Source organism: Prunus avium, chromosome 1 (genome assembly GCF_965620075.1).
Source record: "Prunus avium chromosome 1, drPruAviu1.hap1.1, whole genome shotgun sequence".
NCBI classification, from domain to species: domain Eukaryota; kingdom Viridiplantae; phylum Streptophyta; class Magnoliopsida; order Rosales; family Rosaceae; genus Prunus; species Prunus avium.
Window position 1 is genome coordinate 10,486,295 of NC_142284.1, and position 22,358 is coordinate 10,508,652.

The 22,358-nt window shown below is 39.6% G+C and overlaps 1 protein-coding gene across 1 annotated transcript; it reads left to right on the forward strand.

Moving 5' to 3' along the window:
• Positions 1-404: 404 nt before the first annotated feature.
• On the forward strand, positions 405-22,054 carry LOC148297279 (homeobox-leucine zipper protein HDG2-like). Its single transcript, XM_088247636.1, has 10 exons — positions 405-598; positions 731-848; positions 986-1,054; positions 19,355-19,708; positions 19,822-19,923; positions 20,049-20,252; positions 20,387-20,561; positions 20,772-21,043; positions 21,489-21,578; positions 21,704-22,054. Exons 1-10 carry the CDS (start codon positions 405-407, stop codon positions 22,052-22,054), a joined length of 1,929 nt encoding a protein of 642 aa, XP_088103762.1.
• Positions 22,055-22,358: the final 304 nt, after the last annotated feature.

Consider the following 22,358-nt stretch of genomic DNA (forward strand, 5'->3'; position numbering starts at 1 on the left):
CTTCTTACAAAAAAATAGAAACAAACCCAAATTTCGTATAATGGCCAATGCTTGCCATGGCCTTGAGGGTGTTCTTATCGTAGCCAAAACTTGCAGGGGCTTGGTTTTGTTTGAAGAGAGATTGGGGAAGAGAGAAAAAGAGGGAGAGAGAAGGAAGAGAATATGGGGAGGTGGTGAGGAGAGGGTGGGGTGGAGATGGGTGGCGCTAAGGAGATGGTGGGGAAGATGGAGGTGCTGGGCTTTGGGGAAGAAGGTGGGGACGACTTGAGATGGGTTTTTCATTTTTATTTTTTTAATATTTAATAAATTAATATAATAATTTTTTACAAAGTATTTAGCACCATTATTCGTGTTTTATCATAAATAAGCACAAATGTGGCCTATTTAATTTAAGCTCTCTGGATATGTTCCAGCCAAACTTGATGGAAGCTGGCCATCTGCACCCGTTGGACATGGCCCCAAACACATCCGAGAACGACATTGCTCGAATCAAAGACGATGACTTTGATAGCGCTACCAAATCCGGTGACGACCAAGATCCTTGCACGAAAAAGAAGCGTCACCGCCACACTCAGAATCAGATCCAAGAAATGGAAGCGTGAGTAGTATTTAAGCTCACATCTCCCTAAACAAGCTCTTGTTAATGAGTTCATAATGGTCCTTTTTTTAAAAAAAAAAATTAACCTTGAATTAATGTTATGTTTTTTTTTTTCCGGATATTCTTATTTAGTTTCTTCAAGGAGTGTCCCCACCCAGATTACAAGAAGAGGAAGGAACTGAGCCGGGAATTAGGTTTGGAACCATTACAAGTGAAATATTGGTTTCAAAATAAGCGCTCCCAAACGAAGGTATATAATGTTTTGTTCATGACATGTTCTTAATTAAAATGGGTTTAATATGCACAACTTTGTTTTATTTATTTTTCTTTGTTAAATTTATTAGTTGCTTAACTTTTTCTTGTTTGTTCTTTAATGTTTTTTGACAGACTCAGCACGAGCTTCATGAGAACACACAACTTCGTAATGAAAATGAAAAGCTTCGTGCCGATTGTTCGGTTCATTTTTACACATGATTTTTCATGTTATTCACCCACTATTTTGAGTTAGTTCTTGACATTTTATAGCTTTTTACTTCTTTTTTGTGTTTTAATAGGTTTTACCTTGGTTTGTATGAAAATGAGCTAAAAGTGCATTATTTGATATAAATTCTGTTTTTGTTCATTTTCGTAGGTCAACTTCGTGGCCTTGGATCAGCATGTTCCGGTCCTTGGATGAGGTGATGATCTTCATAAGACTTGTTCCAATGGATGTTAACTACAACATATCCAAATTTGAGCTCCATTGGGCAAGTGTAGCCTATCCAGCTGATCGGACAATTGACGCTGGCTCTGGATGTTTGTTTTGGCCCAGTTTTCACCCCCACTTAATAGCATTTTATTTCTACTTGTTACCACACCTTTTGGTAACAATGGATTGCATTTGAGTGGCATTTCCTGAGTCAATTGGAGCCTTGGATTATACCTTAAAACAAGGTTTCATCATTTTCAAGGGGACAATGGGCAATAGCTTTAGAGAAAGAATAAGTTTTATACTAAAAGAAAAGCTGGAAAGGAGGAGAGAGAGAAGTCAAAAGGGATTGCAATCAGATTTGGGGGAGTTTTTGCAACGGGAGAGAGGGTATTCCACCATTCTACACAATTGAGAGCAGATTTTGGAACTTGGAGCTAGGAGAAAGCCAAGGTGCAGTCAAGAAAAGTGGAGAAGAAGACTTCCACCATTGATGATCTTGAAGCTTTCATCATTTTCTGAAAATCTGTAAACTCTTTCTAATTTCATTTTGAATTTGTGTTTGAAATGATTATGAGGAACTAAACTCCATAGCTAGGGCTTAGGTTGAAGCCCTAAACATGATTACCTTTTTGTTTTGATGCTTGAGTGTATGAATTTCTAGATATTGTTGATGAATTCCAATTCACCAAATTAATCTATCCTTGATGTATGTTCTTCTTTGATTGATCACCTCTGAAAGCATGCTTCTTGAGATTGTTGGGATTATGTGTATCCTCATTGTTAAACCAGGCCCTAGGATCTAAAATCCTACAGAGGGGGGGTGAAGTAGGCTATAGGTCAAAGACCTACCAAATTAAATTTTAAGCCCAGCTAAGAATAAAATGCGGAAGCTGGATTAATACAGACAACACCACGTATTAATCCAAACAGAAACTCTTGTGAATTTGGATCAATACAGTGCAATGTCGTATTAATCCATGTTAGTGTACTGATGTGATTTGAACAATATGCAGCAAGTACAACAATGGCAACATGAATATAAACATACACAAAGAGTTGTTGACCCAGAAACCCAACAAGGGGAAAAACTGGGGGCACCAAGCCAGGAGAGATCCAATAAGCTCATTAAGAGATACAAAGAAAAGAAGGAAGACTTAGCTCAATCTATCACCTATAGGCAGCTTCAATCACCCTTACAGCAAGCACCAATTCCTTTATCTCTTAGTAGCAAATCCTCTCAAGAGCACCAAGCTCAAGTTGCATATGTATGAAGTGAGTTATGGTTTCACAGATTCATCTATCTCAATCACAAAGTATGATTGAGCTAGACAAATGAAACCTAAGTGTTGTGATGATTAAACTAGAAGTAATGAACTTGAAGCAAATAGTTTAAATCAATCAAAACAACAATGAAACAAACATTCAGCCGAAATCAATGTAAATTTACTTGGAGGAAATTAATGTGTATGCAATCATACTCATACTCTCAAGTAATTAACAATGGCTGAAACAATAAAATAGTTTTTGAATGCTCAATAGCAGATATGAAAAGTTTTCAAAAACATAGAACCGGTTCTGCATCAAGATGCAGAAAATCTGTTTTTACATGACTAGCATGAATGGTTCTTGAGGAACTTAGAAACGGTTTGTCTAAGGATAAGAGATGAGATGCAATCCGTTTCAAACATAAGTCCTCACCTCTCCAGCCGATAGGTATAGAATATATATAGAGAAGTCATTAAACACACTTGTTTGTTTAAAGCCATAGACAAAAGAACTTAACAAGTTAACGGCTCCAAAAACCAAAACAATATAAGGAATTGTTTTATACCTTTTGGAGAACATGTGGGCAGACAGGGTATGGAGAGGAATAAAGAAAACATGGGAGTGTTTGAGCAAAGAGCCGTTGGATTCTTCAAGAAATAAGCATGGGAAAGAAATGTAATAATCATCCCATGCTTTTGTTAGAAACACATGCACATGGACTCTTCAACACAATGATATAAAAAGCATGGGTGTGTTTCTTTAAAACCAAGAGGAGCCGCACAAGGTAATTGAACAAAGAGAAGAATCAATATAACAACATCCCATCACTTTAAAAAGGTGGAGACAAGAAAACATTTTGTAAGGAGCAAGAGTATGGGTTAATTAAATAAACAAAAGACATGCTCCCTACAATATATTATGTTATAATATATTATGTCTCTACACACAAATTAACCAAACTCCACACACACACCCGTTGGGCTAAGGAGGAAACCTTCAACAAGGAATGAAGAAGGACAGAACAAAGAAATCTGCCAACAGCATGAAAACAGACGCAACATGGATTAATACTTTCATAGAAAGTATTAATACAAAGAACAGACAGCAGCATGAATGTACGTTGGATCAATCCAAGTGAATATGGATTAATCCATGTGAGTAATGCAAATGATTATACCTTTTGATCTGCAACGAGGAGACTTGGAAGCCCTTCAACCCACACTGATTCTAACCTAGAATCTAATTATTATTACAAAGGTTTTGTTGGTTTAAGAGAAGAGCCAAAATACAATATTGGTTCAAATAAGAACCTTACACTCATGTTATCCTAAGCAATAAATGGATGAAGTAAGAATCATCCATGTGAATTGGTTTCTTGAATACCTAATGTAAACACCATGCTATTAGGATTCTTGTGATGTTCATATTCTCTTTGAACTTAATGGGTTCTCCTTGTAATTGAATCAAAGTACGAACCATACCTAGGTTCGGTTATGAGGAGGGCACAAGTATTGTAGCACGAACCATGCACTTTACGTATATTAGAGAGAATCAATGCGTCTTGAGCCACGACCCATGGTCTTGATTGCGAACATCTTCATCAACACGTTTAGAGTTCATTACTTGAGTATTCATGAACTTGGGTAGAATTGTTTAGGGTGGATTCCGAAACCCTAGTGTTTGTTACATTTTGATTTCACATCTTGATAATTCATCTCCGCCATTCTCATTTAATTTCAAAGTCCATTTACTTTCATGCAATAGAAATAGGTTACTTCAAACAAATCAAACCCCCCCCCCCCCCCCCCAATGTGTGTGTGAGTTGCGTGTTTGACACGTTACGTGTCTTTGTTACTAAATTCTATTTGTTTCCGTAATTGTTTTGGACTTTTGGTCCGCGTTGTGTTCTTCCATTTTCTGTGCTGAATTCAACCGTATAAAGAACGTGAATTTTGGACGTACGGTTGGAAAGTTATAGGCAAAACACTGGATAGAGGTCGAAACTGGAAAAACAGAGAAAACGACTCTGCCCAAGAACGACCGGTCGCTAGTGTCTCACGACCGGTCGCTCAGCACACAATTCTGAAGTTTCGACTCTGTACTAAAACGACCGGTCGCTTTTACCTCACGACCGGTCGCCAGACAAAAAACGACCGGTCGCTCTTAACAAACGACCGGTCGCTGGTCACTGTTCACAGCACAATTCTTTTTTTGTTTTGTTTTGTTTGTTTCTTTTATATTTCTTTTTAGTTTCAAATTTTCATTTGTGCATTGTGGTGTGTTAGTTAAGTGTTCTTTTTGTACTCGAATTAGAACTTATAGACAACCGACAAGTTCTTCGTGGGATCGACCCCGTACTTATACAATCTATACTTCGATAGATTCGTGCACTTGCGGGTATTTTTAATTGGTTGTTTGCACATTAAATTGTGTCCTTTTAGGAATGCAACAATTTTTGGCGCCGTTGCCGGGGAACTGGCACGGTTGCTTATATGTTTTGTTTTAGTATATTTAGAGTACTTAATTTTATTTTCATTTTTTTTCCTTGTTTGTCATTTCATTTTATTTGAGTTTGTTTTTGTTTTCTTCTTATTGCAGGAACATTTTGCTTATGTCCCTTCTGAATTTGGATATTTCATTAGATAGCACTGTAGAAGATATCCAAGCTCAAGCTTTGAGAGAAAGGAACATCCAACTAGCTGTGTCTACTCCATTGCCTTTTTCACTCTCGCCATTTTCATCATCACCAAGCTCACCAAAAGTCGAGTCACCTCCACCTTCACCAATGGCGGCAGCAGCTGCAAATGCGGAACTTACTATGCAAGAATACTCTTCACCGCCAACAACTGGACAACCATCTTGCATAGTATATCCCGCAAGCACTTTGGAAAACTTTGAGTTGAGATCGGGCATGATACACATATTGCCTAAGTTCTTGGGAAATCCTGGAGAAAATCCTAATGCACATATCCTAGACTTTGAGGAAGTGTGTTCCACAATAAAGATCGAAGGCATGAGTAGTGATGAGATAAGAATGAGACTTTTCTCATTTAGTTTGAAGGATACAGCAAAGGAATGGCTTCACTATCTACCTCCAAATTCCATCACAACGTGGACGGATCTTGCTACAAAGTTCTTGCAACATTTTTTCCCAGCACAAAGGACAAATGAACTCCGAAGTCAGATTACAGGAATTCTACAAAGGCCGGGAGAAAGCTTCCAGGATTATTGGGACCGTTTCAAGAAACTTCTAATCACTTGTCTGCATCATAACATACAAGCTTGGCTTCTAATGCAACACTTCTATGAAGGACTTTTTGAAGCGGACCAAAATAATGTGAATGCAGCTGCAGGAGGGACTATAATGACCAAGACTCCAACAGAAGTGCGAGCAATATTTGATCTTGTTGCTGCAAATGCTCGCCAATATAATTCAAGGCAAAGACCAGTCAGAAAAGGGGAATCCTATGATGTAAGTACCCTTTCTAGTATGGAAGCTCAGATTGCAAACCTAACCAACATGGTGAAGAAATTGGCACCGGGATCATCCAAGGTTTGTGCATTTTGCTCCACAATTGGTCATGACACTGAGGATTGTCCCTTGGCACATGAGGAAGCAAATGCAGTGGGCTCATTTCAGAGAAATCAGTGGCCTAAGAATGATCCTTTCTCACAAACATACAATCCGGGGTGGAGAAATCATCCAAATTTCAGGTGGAGTGACAATTCGAATGTTCAACAAGGGCCAACTCAACCACCTCAAGGTCAACAACATACTCGCCCACCTCATGGTCAAATGCACTACTACAATCCACCACAACCACCACCTCAACCACAATCTACAGGAAAATCTTTGGAAGAACTTGTTGCTTCCATGGCTAGAAACACAGATAGTTTCATCACTGAGACAAAAAGCTACATGCAGAGGAATGACACCCACATGCAGAAAACGGATAAGGCCATTTCCAATCTAGAAAATCAAGTGGGGCAAATTGCTCAAGCTTTGAGTCAAAGGGAACCTGGTATGATGCCTAGCCAACCAGAGATTAATCCAACTGGGCGTGAGCATGTTCAAGCAGTTACCTTGAGAACTGGTAAGGTAATTGGTGAAATAAATGGTTCTAAAGATTTGATTCACAATGTTGATGACATGCAGGTTGAACAAGTGGCTGAGCCTAAAGAAAAGGATGAAAGCAACAAAGAGAAAGATAAGCAAGCAGCTTCTTCATCCGAGTGGATCCCAAAGCATGAACTTGCAAGAAGGGCAAGAAAGGAGAAGGTAAGTCGTGAACCTACTGACGAAGAAATCTTACGTGCTCCTTTTCCTCACAGGCTTATGAGTTCCAAAAAAATTCAACAAGCCAAGGAAATATTGGAAACCTTCAGAAAAGTGCAAGTCAATATTCCTCTCTTGGATGCAATCAAGCAAATTCCGAGTTATGCAAAGTTTTTGAAGGACCTTTGTACCACCAAGAGGAGATTCCAAGATCATGAAACGGTTGCACTGACGGAAGAAGCTTCTGCTGTTTTGCAAAGGAAGCTCCCTCCCAAATTGAAAGATCCAGGAAGTTTTACAATTCCTTGCATAATTGGAGATAAATTGTTTGACAAAGCTTTACTTGATTTAGGTGCTTCAATTAATCTGATGCCTTACTCTGTTTTTGAAGCCCTTAACTTAGGTGATCTTAAACCAACTTCTGTCAGCATTCAATTGGCGGACCGATCAGTGAGATATCCAAGAGGAATTTTGGAAGATGTACTTGTGAAAGTAAATGATCTCATCTTACCAGCTGACTTTTTGGTGCTAGAGATGGAAGAAGCTCCTATTCCGGGTGTGGATCTTCCATTGATTCTTGGCCGCCCTTTCATGGCCACTGCAGATACTGTGATCAATGTTCGACAAGGAACATTGACAATGACAGTTCAAGGGGAAACAATAAAGTTCAAAGTTTATGATGCCTTCAAACTCCCCAATGATGAACATGAATGTTTTCGTATTGATACATTGTGTCATATTGTGCAAAATACATTTAATAGTACTCATGGTACAGATTCATTAGAAAAGGTGTTGACACAAAATCCTCAAGTTGCTGAAATTGTTGATAATGAGTTACTTGAGGCTGTGAAATTCCTTGATGCATGTCCAGCCATACCACGTAAGTACACTCCAAATTTTATACCTTTGCCAGTCAATACTGAAAAGCTTGTTCCTTCTCTTGACAGGGCACCCGAGTTAGAGCTCAAACCATTGCCATCCCACTTGAAGTATGTTTATTTAGGTAAAACAGAGACATTGCCCGTGATTATTGCTAGCAATCTCAATGTGGAAAATGAACAGAAGTTGATGCAAGTGTTAAGAGAACACAAGGGAGCAATTGGTTGGAGTATTGCGGACATCAAGGGAATAAGCCCAACAAGATGCATGCATAGAATTTTACTGGAAATTGATTCCAAACCCACAAAGGATGCTCAACGCAGGTTAAACCCAATCATGACAGAGGTAGTCCGAAAAGAAATTCTGAAGCTATTGGATGTGGGTATAATTTATCCTATTTCCGATAGCAAGTGGGTAAGCCCGGTCCAAGTGGTTCCTAAAAAGTCAGGAATAACTGTTGTAAGAAATGAGGGAAATGAACTTATTCCTTCTCGTGTCAAAACGGGATGGCGTGTTTGTATTGATTATAGAAAATTAAATACCGCCACCCGAAAAGATCATTTTCCATTACCATTTATTGACCAAATGCTTGAACGTCTTGCAGGTCACAGTTACTACTGCTTCTTGGATGGCTATTCAGGATACAATCAAATTGCCATCGCTCCTGAAGACCAACACAAGACGACATTCACATGTCCTTATGGTACCTTCGCCTACCGGCGTATGCCATTTGGATTGTGTAATGCCCCGGCCACCTTCCAACGATGCATGATGAGTATTTTCTCCGATATGGTAGAAAAATTTATTGAAGTATTCATGGATGATTTTAGTGTGTTTGGTCATTCATTTGATTCATGCCTTAACAACTTGTCTTTAGTTTTGCAAAGATGCCGGGAATGCAACTTAATTCTCAATTGGGAAAAGTGTCATTTCATGGTACAACAGGGAATCGTTTTAGGTCATGTGATTTCCAGTCAAGGCATTGAGGTTGACAGAGCCAAAGTAGATGTGATAAGCGGGTTGTCACCTCCCACATCAGTGAAAGAGATCCGATCCTTCTTAGGACATGCCGGGTTCTATAGAAGATTCATAAAAGATTTTTCTAAGATCTCTCGACCATTGTGTAGCTTGCTTGCCAAAGATGCAAATTTTGATCTTAATGATGAATGTTTGGCAGCTTTTCAAAGGCTCAAAACTCTTCTCACAACTGCACCTATCATTATGCCTCCAAATTGGAATTTACCTTTTGAATTAATGTGTGATGCATCTGATTTTGCAGTTGGAGCTGTATTAGGACAAAGAGTTGAGAAGAGATTGCATGCAATATATTATGCAAGCCGTACCCTTAATGATGCTCAGTTGAACTATTCAACTACTGAGAAAGAGCTGTTAGCTGTAATTTTTGCTTTAGAGAAATTTCGTTCGTACTTGATAGGCTCTAAAGTAATTGTTTTCACTGATCATGCAGCTTTGAAATATCTCTTGGCAAAGAAGGAAGCAAAACCAAGATTGATACGATGGGTTTTGTTGCTCCAAGAGTTTGATATTGAAATCAGAGATAAGAAGGGATCGGAGAATGTGGTAGCTGACCACCTTAGCCGATTGATCACTAACTCCAATACCGAAGAAGACACTCTTCCTCTTCGTGAATCCTTTCCTGATGAGCAACTTTTTGCATTACAAATTTCTGACCCATGGTATGCTGACATTATCAACTTTCTCGCTACAGGAAATATACCAAGGGATTTGTCAAGAGGTCAAAAGGACAAATTGCTGAAAACCACTAAGTCCTATGTGTGGGATGACCCATATTTGTGGAAGTATTGTTCGGACTCCGTGATTAGGCGATGTGTTCCCGAGACCGAATCTCAGTCCATACTCACATTCTGTCATTCGAACGCATGTGGTGGCCACTTTGGAGCCAAGAAGACAGCTTTAAAAGTTTTGCAAAGTGGATTCTATTGGCCAAGCTTGTTCAAAGATGCATCACAATTCTGTCTATCTTGTGATAGGTGTCAACGAATGGGTAACATTTCATCTCGAAATCAAATGCCTTTAAACCCAATTCTAATTGTTGAAATATTTGATGTTTGGGGAATAGATTTCATGGGTCCATTTCCTTCATCTTTTGGAAATCTATTTATTCTACTTGCGGTTGATTATGTTTCAAAATGGGTGGAAGCAATTCCAACCAAGACTAATGATGCGAAAGTTGTTCTTAGCTTTCTTCGAGCCAATATCTTTTGTAGGTTTGGAACACCGAGGGCCATCATTAGTGATGGGGGATCCCATTTTTGCAACCGATCATTTGAGACCCTACTCAAGAAGTATGGCATAACTCACAAGGTGTCCACCCCCTATCACCCTCAGACTAGTGGACAAGTGGAGATTTCTAACAGAGAGGTGAAGCATATATTAGAGAAGACTGTTGGTCCTACTCGAAAGGATTGGTCTTTGCGCCTTAACGATGCTCTCTGGGCCTACCGAACTGCTTACAAAACTCCAATCGGTATGTCTCCATTTCGCTTAATCTTTGGTAAACCTTGTCATCTACCTGTTGAGCTTGAACACAGGGCCCTTTGGGCAATTAAGAAGTACAACTTCGACATGAAGGAAGCAGGAGATATCAGAAGGTTACAACTGAGCGAACTGGATGAGCTTCGCAATGATGCTTATGAGAACGCAAAAATTTACAAAGAAAAAACAAAGGCGTTTCATGATAAGCATATCATTAGAAGGTCGTTTGAAGTAGGGCAAAGAGTATTACTCTTTAACTCTAGGTTCAAACTCTTTCCAGGTAAGCTTCGTTCCCACTGGACTGGCCCATTTGTTGTTACTAATGTCTTTTCCTATGGTGCAGTTGAAATCCGACCAATAGGCATAGGAAAGGAATTCAAAGTTAATGGGCATAGGTTGAAAATCTACCACGAAAATACTTTGCATCAAGAAGATGAAGTGCTTCACTTCATTGATATACATTCGGGGATGCAAAACTGAGTTGGGAAGGTAAGTCCTTAATAAAGTTTTCAACCCAAAAACAAAAAAAACAAAAAAAACAAAAAAAAACAAAAAAAAGAGAGAGAGAGAGAGAGAACGACCGGTCGTACATGCCTTGCGACCGGTCTCTCGTTTGGAGTTTCAGAAAAAATTGAATCTGCTTCGAAACGACCGGTCGCTTTTCACTCGCGACCGGTCGCTCTTTGTTTTTCTTAAAATTGAATCTGCTTCGAAACGACCGGTCGCTTTTCACTCGCGACCGGTCGCTCGTTGTTTTTCTTACCGGTCGCTTTTCACTCGCGACCGGTCGCTCGTTGCGATTTTTTTAAAAAACTGTCTTTTTCTTTCCTTTCTCTCTTCTCTCTCCTCACTTCCTCTTCTTCCCAGCGACAGACCCACCCCCCCCCCCCCCCCCTTCGACTTCTCTCTTCTCCCTCCCTCTACCTCCCTCACAACCCACCCTAATCCTAACCCAAATCACACTTTTCTCACTTAATTTTTCGAGTAGAATCCGTTTTTGGCATCTATTCCTTGAAATTTCAAGTGTTTTCTTCAATTTGAGGTGATTTTCAGTTAGGGTTACTGTAGCACCAAGGTAATTTTCGAATTTTTCTTGGTGTTTTCTCTTTGATTTTCTTACTCTAATGCATTCCTATAGTTGGTTTGTTTCTAATTTGTTGTTTCTCTTGTTTTTGTTTTGGGTTTGGCTTGTGTTTATCATTTGGTGTGATTTTCCTCAATTGGGTATGTTTTTCTCACTCTCAATCTCTTATTTGATTATTGTTGTTGTTATTTGTGTTTATTATTGGAATTTTGTCATTTTGGTTGAATGTTGGGAATGTTGTTTACATTTTGGAATTTTGGCTTAATTGTGCATTGTGATTAATATTGTGGCATTGTGGTATTTTACATTGTGATTAAATTGTCGACTCGTTCGAATTGGTGTATATTTGTATTGTGGCAAATTTTGGCTATGTGCATGCATTTTGGTTTTGATATTGGTATAATTGTGGCGTATTGCATGTTTGGGAATTGTGGCATGAATTTTGTTGTTGATTTGTTTTGTGCATATTGGTTTTTTCTCCTTAGATGTCTAGAGCTAGACAGGGTACCAGAGGGGGTGCATCTTCTTCACGAAGTGCACCTCAACCGGAAGAGGCAATGCTCACTGCCACTGTGGTTACTGAGCGTAACTTAGATCTTAGTCCCTCCATCCAAACCGCTGGACTTATTCAAGTTCGGCACCTTATTAGGGACCGAAACCTCCTACCCTTAGCTGCAAAATATAATGAATCAATTGTGCGTGAGTTTTATGCCGCTTTCCCTAGGGAAGAACTTAGACGTAATGCAGAGGTGCCCCTTAAGGTTCGGGGCAAAAATATTGTACTATCCACCTCCATTATCTCTGAGGTTCTTCAAATAAGTGACAGAGAGAATACTGTTAATTGGAGACAATTTTTGGGTGAGGATTTTGACATGCAAAGGGCAGCTGAAACACTTTTTTATGCTGACCCTGCTGCCTTTGCATCTCAAACTAAAAAGACTGTCCTCATTCAGGGTAAGTTGACACCCTACTTTGCCATCCTGTGGAGCTTTGTGCGCCACAACATTTATCCATCCGGCCAACGGTCGGAAATTCCATCAGTAGGGGTCAAGCTCCTGCAAATTTTGCATGAGGGAACTTTTATCCTACCAGTTGTTGACATCATTTTTGAACGCCTGAAGGCTTGTGCACGTAAGAAAAGCATAATTTATTATCCTTGCCTTGTTAGCATGATTTGTGACCGCTCAGGTGTTCGGGCTCGCTCCACTGATATATATGTTGAGCCCATGGGTCCCATCTCAGAGGCGCCATGCACATGCACCTGCACCCGCACCTGCTCCAGTGCCGCCTCATATGCCACCACCACCACCACACGGGCCGGCCTCATTCCAGCCATTCCCGCCTGCTCCCACTGTCGACACTTCTGCTTGGGAGCCCTCTCTCCAAGCCATTTGGGACTTGCAGATGCTCCAGTATCAGCAGATGCAGCATATGAGCACTTCCATTGACGCCATTTGGACGCACCTCCAGATGCCAGGTCATCCCGGGACCTCTGCACATGTTGATGGTGATGATGTTGATGGTGATGATGATGATGAGACTGATGATGATCAGTAGTACTTTGAGCTTTGTACCCTTTTGAACTTTTAATTTATTTTGTTTTTGGGTTTTATTTTGAGACGGTTATTAGTTTGTTTGTTTCAACTTTTACTGTTAGTTCAACTTTTAATTGTTTACTATTTCTTTTATTTTGTGATTTTCCATCCCAATTTTTCTATATGGCATTGTTTAGTATTAAATCTCCATCATTTATAAACATTGTTTCATATAAGTTTGGGAAGTAGGTTGCTTTATGATTTTGCACTCAGAATTTTGGCTCAAATGCTTATTTCATTCCAAAACATGTGATTCTACACACACACACACACACACACACACAAAAAAAAAAAAAACAATAAATTTATGAATCACTTGTTTCTTTTGCATTTTGAGCTAGCTGAGGCTTCTGCTAATTGCCTCTGTCTGTTCTTGCTTGTAGAATCTGCAGCAGCTCTACATGATCTTCGTTCCTTTTCTGCAGCATCTCTACATGCTGGTTGGCGCTGTAGAGCCGCTTCTGCAGGTCCGCCACCAGAGCTTTCAGGGCCGCCACCTCCTCACTCAGTGCCCCGCACTCTCGTGTTCTCGCCAGTAGGCGCATGCCCAAATTTGTGGCCGAGACCGCGTTGAGCACGGTTAGATTGTGGGACTCGTCCACTGCCATCTGGTCAGACCTCTGCGCCACATGCAGGTGATCTGCAACTGTCAGTCTGCTGACAGTCATGCCCTCCGGAATTACTGCCCTTCGCGGCACCACCTCAGAGAAGTTTGAGGCCGAGCCATGGTGGTATGAGGAGTTTGGGAAGATAGGGTTTGGAGGAGCCCTTATCTGGGAATTTGGTGGTGCTAGTGACAGCTCAAGGTTGAGATCATCAAGGTGAGTACATGTGGATTCCATTGTTTTGTTTTTGGATGTTTTTGATGGTTTTCCTTGAGTTTGCAGAAAGAATTGCAGGGTACTCTTCCGCTTGCAGAGGCGTGGCTTAAATAGACATATGCAGATGAGAGGGAGAGCCAACGCCATTTCGGATTTCCCGGGCATGCTCGACCTAATCGCTTCAAGGGGGAGCACATTAACTTTCACTTTACTTTTCTTTTTTCCGTGTTTTTCTAGTGTTTTGTGTTTTTGCCTTTCCCTTTCGGCTATCACCTTTGTCTTATTTTAGTTAGGGAAGTGTGTTTTCCCTTTCGGCTGTCGTCTTTGTTTTGTTTGGGAAGTGTGCTTCTTTTTCTTTTGCAACTTCATTTCTTTTATTTCTGACCCAAAAAAAAAAAACAAAAAACAAAAAACAAAAAAAAAAACAACAACAACAAACAAATACACGGAAAGGGCAAAGACAACCAGGCACACCACTAATACATTAGAAATTATTCTTTCACAGTGCTCGGTGTCTCGGCCATTGGACCTTTGAGTTTAGCCCTATGGCTATCCTCTTCCGGGGCTTCACGCACAGCCTCTTGGGGCTCATCACTCGAGCTCCCAAAGATCGCACTCTTAGCTTGAGCATACCTACTCTCGCGATCGGTTTTCTTGCGTTTACCCGGTTGGTCCAGGTCCTCCAGCTGCTTTCTCATGTCATGGGCGTAAACACTTACCATCTTTGAGAGATTTTGGTTCTCTTCCCGCAACGCCTCTAGCTGGTGTCGATTCACCTCCACTATCCTTGCCCTTTCCCTTTTTAAACTTTTAATAATACTCTGGCACTCTTCCACCATGCTTCGCTCCGCCGCCAACTGACCTCTTAGCACCTCCACTTCATGGGACTTCGCAAGTAGGCGATGACCCACACTTGCGACTGTTGCGGTGCTTTGCACGCTTAGTGCCAGAGCATCGCTCACGACCCGGTTGTCATCCCTTGATCCCAGCACCCGTATATCCTTGGGAGTTACTAGATTTCTAGCAACTCCAAGGGCAACATCGTTGTCCAGCAGTATCGAGTCATTCACTGTCACGTGCCCCCGTGCAGAGGCAAAGTAGGGCATCCACACTGGTGCCACTGCTTGGCCCCGAGTCTGAGTCGGTGGAGCTAGGTTGAGATCTAGCGAGAATGGGTAGGAAGAAGCCATTTGAACTTTCTTTTCTTTTGTTCTTTCTTTTCTCTGTTGTGTGTTTCTGCGTTTGTGTGTTTTTCCCCAACTCTTTCTCTTCTTCTTTTATAGAGTTAGTTTCTACGTAACCCTAGACACGGCGCTTCTGCGTTTTGCGCGGCCCTTACGGCCTATCCCCTTAGGTCACCTCACCTGGTCCCCAACCCCTTTAATTACAGTTCTGCCTTTCAGCACTTTTGAGAAACAAAAGTCGTCACACCTTCCTATGAAGCCAATAATTCTGGCTTGGGACCGAGAGAGAGACCGCTGCTTGTCGACACGTCTCTCACTTTGTTTCCCGTGACTCACAGGTGCCGAGACTTCAGGGCCCACTTTTTTCTATTTTACTGAGTCCTCGCTCTTTGTGCTTCTGACTTGGTTTCTCTGTTTTTTTTTTTTTTTTTACTTTCTTCGCTTTTGGGCTTTCGTTTGGGTTGGGCTTTCATTTGGTTTGTGCATTTCATTGGGCTGGATTTCTGCATGTGTAAGATTGTTGTTAGGGCTTACTGTTTGGTTTTGTTTGGTGTTGTTTTGTTTTGTTTTGTTTTGCAACCGTGTTGTAGTTGTTTTTCTTTTTTGTTTTTGTATTTACTTGCTCTTTCCCTTTATTTCTTGTTATAACGTTGTTAATGCCTGAATTCTTTAACATTGAGGACAATGTTTATTTCTAAGTTTGGGAAGGGATAGCAAGTCTTTTTCGTTTCGCTTAAATTCTTGCTTTAATTTGTTCTGTTTTCTTTTCAGTTTTGAGTCTTTTTTGTTTTCAAGTCACTTTCCGGACATATATGATGAGATTGTGATGAATGTTTACATGACTTGATTGAAGATGTTAAAAAATAAAAATAAAAAAAATAAAAAAATAATAATAATAATTTGTTATTCACTAAATGACATCGTTCTAGCATGATATGTTTGAAACCCTCTATGCACTTGCCATTTGTTTCATAATTCTCCAGTTGAGGGACTTGCATGATCCAAAGAATTGTATCAAGCATGAATTAGACTTGTATAACCATATAATGTGAGCTTTGAGCCTTGTGCTTCAATTCATGAGTGTTATACACATATTCTTACTTTTCTTGTCATCTGAGTTGTTGTCTGATCTCATTATTCATTGATTTGGTTGAGCACTTAAAAGTTACTCATTCTTGTGCAATTTGATTACATGACATTTGAGAAATGATATTAAGGCCCGCTTTGGACCGTTTGTGCCTTTCAAGCTAACCCTATGCATGCTTAAGCATGATTTTCCATTGTTAACCACCTTGAGCCTATATGTATGCCTTTTCTTTCAAGTAACCAATTATTACTTCTAGCCTTAGCCTGAAAAACAAGAATTCACCTTTCTAAGGAACTCGTGAGCTTTAATTTAGATGTGTTTTTCATGCTAAGTTTGGGAAGGGTTATTACATTCTTAAAAAAAAAAAATTAAAAAAAAAAAAAAAAAAAAAAAAAAAAAAAAGTACTTCACTCAAAGGGTGAAAGAAAAGAGAAAAGTCGTGGTTAAGTGGCAATGGTTTCAATTTCAATTCCATGTTTCTTGGTTGTTCAAATGGAAGGAAGGAGTGTGAATCATAATTAGTGGAGGTATAAGGCTTTGTGGTCTATTTGATCACCAAAAACTAAGTGAAAATCTCAAGCGTGATGTTTCAAAGTCTTTTAGTCAACGATTATATGCTCTTACATTGTGAGTTCCTTGGACTTTGTTGTATCCATATCCTTCATTTCTTACTCACCTTACACCCTTAGCCCCATTACAACCTATAATAAAGACCTAAATTGATCCTAAATGTCATGTGGTTGATTTGCACACATTTTTCAGCTTTTAAGTGTTTAGCATCCTTCTTGAGATCATATTCATGCATGTTTTTCATCTTGCTAATTTTGAGTTAAGTCCCGTATGGTTTAACTCTATTCTCATATTTATTATTGAGTGATGCATTGTAACCCTCTTCCGAGTGATTCATTTGTGAGAGGACAACTTTGGTGAGATTTGAAGTTACATTTGTGCTTGGTATGATTTTTGAAGTTGTGTGAAAACTGAAATTGGAGAATGAGTTCCATTTGGCCATCACACTACTACACTTGAGCATGTTGTGTTATGAATTTTGCCGCTTTGTGAATAATGTGTAAACTGAGTTTTTCTTGTGAAAACTTTTGAGTCGTTTGCATGAGTTGCTCTCTCCTTAGAAAGTGTTCGGAAAGTTTTGTTTCGAGTCTTGTTTTAATTTCTGTTTTGCTCGAGGACTAGCAAAAGATAAGTTTGGGAAGTTTGTTCGGTTCATTTTTACACATGATTTTTCATGTTATTCACCCACTATTTTGAGTTAGTTCTTGACATTTTATAGCTTTTTACTTCTTTTTTGTGTTTTAATAGGTTTTACCTTGGTTTGTATGAAAATGAGCTAAAAGTGCATTATTTGATATAAATTCTGTTTTTGTTCATTTTCGTAGGTCAACTTCGTGGCCTTGGATCAGCATGTTCCGGTCCTTGGATGAGGTGATGATCTTCATAAGACTTGTTCCAATGGATGTTAACTACAACATATCCAAATTTGAGCTCCATTGGGCAAGTGTAGCCTATCCAGCTGATCGGACAATTGACGCTGGCTCTGGATGTTTGTTTTGGCCCAGTTTTCACCCCCACTTAATAGCATTTTATTTCTACTTGTTACCACACCTTTTGGTAACAATGGATTGCATTTGAGTGGCATTTCCTGAGTCAATTGGAGCCTTGGATTATACCTTAAAACAAGGTTTCATCATTTTCAAGGGGACAATGGGCAATAGCTTTAGAGAAAGAATAAGTTTTATACTAAAAGAAAAGCTGGAAAGGAGGAGAGAGAGAAGTCAAAAGGGATTGCAATCAGATTTGGGGGAGTTTTTGCAACGGGAGAGAGGGTATTCCACCATTCTACACAATTGAGAGCAGATTTTGGAACTTGGAGCTAGGAGAAAGCCAAGGTGCAGTCAAGAAAAGTGGAGAAGAAGACTTCCACCATTGATGATCTTGAAGCTTTCATCATTTTCTGAAAATCTGTAAACTCTTTCTAATTTCATTTTGAATTTGTGTTTGAAATGATTATGAGGAACTAAACTCCATAGCTAGGGCTTAGGTTGAAGCCCTAAACATGATTACCTTTTTGTTTTGATGCTTGAGTGTATGAATTTCTAGATATTGTTGATGAATTCCAATTCACCAAATTAATCTATCCTTGATGTATGTTCTTCTTTGATTGATCACCTCTGAAAGCATGCTTCTTGAGATTGTTGGGATTATGTGTATCCTCATGTTATCCTAAGCAATAAATGGATGAAGTAAGAATCATCCATGTGAATTGGTTTCTTGAATACCTAATGTAAACACCATGCTATTAGGATTCTTGTGATGTTCATATTCTCTTTGAACTTAATGGGTTCTCCTTGTAATTGAATCAAAGTACGAACCATACCTAGGTTCGGTTATGAGGAGGGCACAAGTATTGTAGCACGAACCATGCACTTTACGTATATTAGAGAGAATCAATGCGTCTTGAGCCACGACCCATGGTCTTGATTGCGAACATCTTCATCAACACGTTTAGAGTTCATTACTTGAGTATTCATGAACTTGGGTAGAATTGTTTAGGGTGGATTCCGAAACCCTAGTGTTTGTTACATTTTGATTTCACATCTTGATAATTCATCTCCGCCATTCTCATTTAATTTCAAAGTCCATTTACTTTCATGCAATAGAAATAGGTTACTTCAAACAAATCAAAACCCCCCCCCCCCCCCCCCCCAAATGTGTGTGTGAGTTGCGTGTTTGACACGTTACGTGTCTTTGTTACTAAATTCTATTTGTTTCCGTAATTGTTTTGGACTTTTGGTCCGCGTTGTGTTCTTCCATTTTCTGTGCTGAATTCAACCGTATAAAGAACGTGAATTTTGGACGTACGGTTGGAAAGTTATAGGCAAAACACTGGATAGAGGTCGAAACTGGAAAAACAGAGAAAACGACTCTGCCCAAGAACGACCGGTCGCTAGTGTCTCACGACCGGTCGCTCAGCACACAATTCTGAAGTTTCGACTCTGTACTAAAACGACCGGTCGCTTTTACCTCACGACCGGTCGCCAGACAAAAAACGACCGGTCGCTCTTAACAAACGACCGGTCGCTGGTCACTGTTCACAGCACAATTCTTTTTTTGTTTTGTTTTGTTTGTTTCTTTTATATTTCTTTTTAGTTTCAAATTTTCATTTGTGCATTGTGGTGTGTTAGTTAAGTGTTCTTTTTGTACTCGAATTAGAACTTATAGACAACCGACAAGTTCTTCGTGGGATCGACCCCGTACTTATACAATCTATACTTCGATAGATTCGTGCACTTGCAGGTATTTTTAATTGGTTGTTTGCACATTAAATTGTGTCCTTTTAGGAATGCAACACCGATAACATGAGGTACAGAGAAGCCCTAGGCAGTGCCTCTTGCCCCAATTGCGGTGGCCCGATAGCTATCGGAGGGATGTCATTCGACGAGGCAGAGAAGCAACTGATAATCGAGATTGCAGTGGCAGCCATGGAAGAGCTAATCAAAATGGCTCAAATGGGTGAACCCTTGTGGATGCCCAGCCTTGATGGCAACACCAATGTGTTCAATGAAGACGAGTACATCAGAACATTCCCTCGTGTTGCTCCAAAACCAAACAATCATTTCAAATGTGAAGCTTCGCGCGAGAGCCCTGTTGTTATCATGAACCACATCAACCTTGTTGAGATTCTCATGGATGGGGTAAGCTTATTTACTTGTGTCATCAACATTGAACAAATATTAATTATGTCTTTAAATAGAGGAATAACACATAAACCCTAATCATTTTTTGTTTTACTTATTATCTTGTTTAGAATCAGTGGTCGACTGTGTTTTCTGGGATTGTGTCAAGAGTTATGACTCTAGAAGTGCTGTCAACTGGAGTGGCTGGAAATTACAATGGAGCCTTGCAAGCGGTATAATATATATCTACTTTCAAAATTCTATTATCTTCTCCCTTGTCGTTAAATATTTTTAATAACATTATCTTGTCGTGGTTAATTATATGTTCGGGTTGAATATATTATTTGTGATTTGGTAGATGACTGCAGAATTTCAAGTACCCTCACCGCTTGTTCCAACTCGTGAGAGTTATTATGTGAGGTACTGCAAACAGCAAGCTGATGGCACTTGGGTTGTGGTTGATGACTCCTTGGACACTCTGCGCCCTAATCCTGCACCAAGGTCATGCCAAAGAAGGCCCTCTGGATGTCTCATCCAAGAAATGCCAAATGGATACTCAAAGGTAATGTAATTAATAATTAAACACACTATGTGTGTATATATATATATACCAACCCTGATTCATATTTGACTTGCATCATGTATTTAACTCATTACATTATTTGTTATTTAATTTTAAAACTTTTGGTGCTTTAGGTTACATGGGTTGAGCATGTCAATGTGGATGAACTTGGTGTTCACAATCTGTACAAGCAGCTGGTTAACTCTGGCAACGCATTTGGGGCGAAACAATGGGTCGCTACCTTGGACCGCCAATGTGAACGTCTTGCCAGTTCCCTGGCATCAAACATCCCTACTGGTGATGTTGGTGGTAAGAACAATATAATTTACAGTGTAAACATTTTTTTTTCTGTATATATGGTGAGAAAATTTTGTGTGGGGCTATTCTTCTACGTTGTAGTATTGTCTAACACGAGAGACGTCCTCTTAAAAGATTGCATGTGTCTAATATAGCATGTCGTGCATGCACGTGGATTCATTAATTAAGCCTTAATTTTTTTTTAAATGCATGATTAATTAGTGATTACAAATCAAGAAGGCAGAAAAAGCATTTTAAAATTGGCTAAAAGGATGGTCATAAGCTTCTATGCTGGAGTAAGCGCATCAACCACTCACACATGGACAACACTGTCTAGGACCGGGGCTGATGATGTTCGGGTGATGACCCGAAAGAGCGTGGATGATCCTAGCAGGCCTCCCGGTATTGTGCTTAGCGCCGCCACATCTTTCTGGCTTCCAGTTCCTCCCAAAAGGGTATTTGAATTCCTCCGTGATGAGAACTCTCGTAATGAGGTACGTGAATTAATTATCCTTCAAATTCTTAGGATGGTCTATCAGATCTAATAAATTAACCAAATTATTGCACGGACCTTCATGACATATGTATCTCAGAATAATGTACCAAACCTAGTACATGAACCAGGATTCGGTTGGTTTCATTCTTTACATGGCATATGCATACAAAGTCTTACCATTAGTGGACAAGCATTAGCATATCTGGAAATCACATGCACATTTCAAGTAATTTTTCTAAAATGGGAAAATGTGTATGATTTTCACTACACTCCTAATATGGAAAACATTTGTTTTTCAGAAAAGGAAAAATGTGTGGTCTTGTTTTCTTTTCGGTCAATCCGAGAAAAACCAAGATGGAAGTTTAGTATTCTAAAATTATTCATGAAATACATATAGAAAATGGTTCGACTAATTACTTGAGCTTCATCACTTGTGGTTGCAGTGGGACATTCTTTCCAATGGTGTAATTGTTCAAGAAATGGTACACATTACTAATGGTCGTGACACTGGAAATTGCGTGTCTGTACTGCGAGTAAATGTAGCTTGATCTTATTGTTATTATTATTTTAATTTTCTTAATTAATCCATATTCTGCTCCTAATCACAATTGATGAATTATTAACCTTGCCCTTTTCAAAAATGAACTTAATTTTGTAGAGTGCGAATTCAAGCCAGAGCAACATGCTGATACTGCAAGAGAGCTGCACAGACCAAACAGCTTCTTTTGTGATTTATGCTCCAGTGGACATTGTTGCCATGAATGTGGTACTAAATGGGAGTGACCCTGACTATGTTGCTCTTCTTCCTTCTGGCTTTGCCATCCTTCCAGATGAAGGAGGCATGGGGGATTCTGGCTCTGGTGGTTCCCTTCTCACTGTTGCCTTTCAAATTTTGGTTGATTCTGCCCCGACCGCCAAGCTCTCTCTCGGGTCGGTGGCAACAGTTAACAATCTGATTGCTTGCACTGTGGAGAGGATCAAAGCTGCATTGTCTTGCGACACTGCATGAATTTCATGACATAACTTCAGTTAATTTTTAGGTAAACTAATTACATGTCACATATGTTACAACGAATTCTTAGTTTGGTCCGTTTAATAATTATTTGTGTTATTATTATTTTATTTTTTTGCAGTGTTTTGGGGTGGAGAAAGGAAGGTGAAAGGAGAGAAACACAGACACAGATGGTGGTAAGGGATTTGGGCTTATACACAGGAGGAGAGAGAGAAGTCAAGAGCGCATTTTTACATGATCCTTAATTTGTAACTAAATTAAGAGATTAGGGGTTCGGGATTTGACTTCCTCGAACAATGTT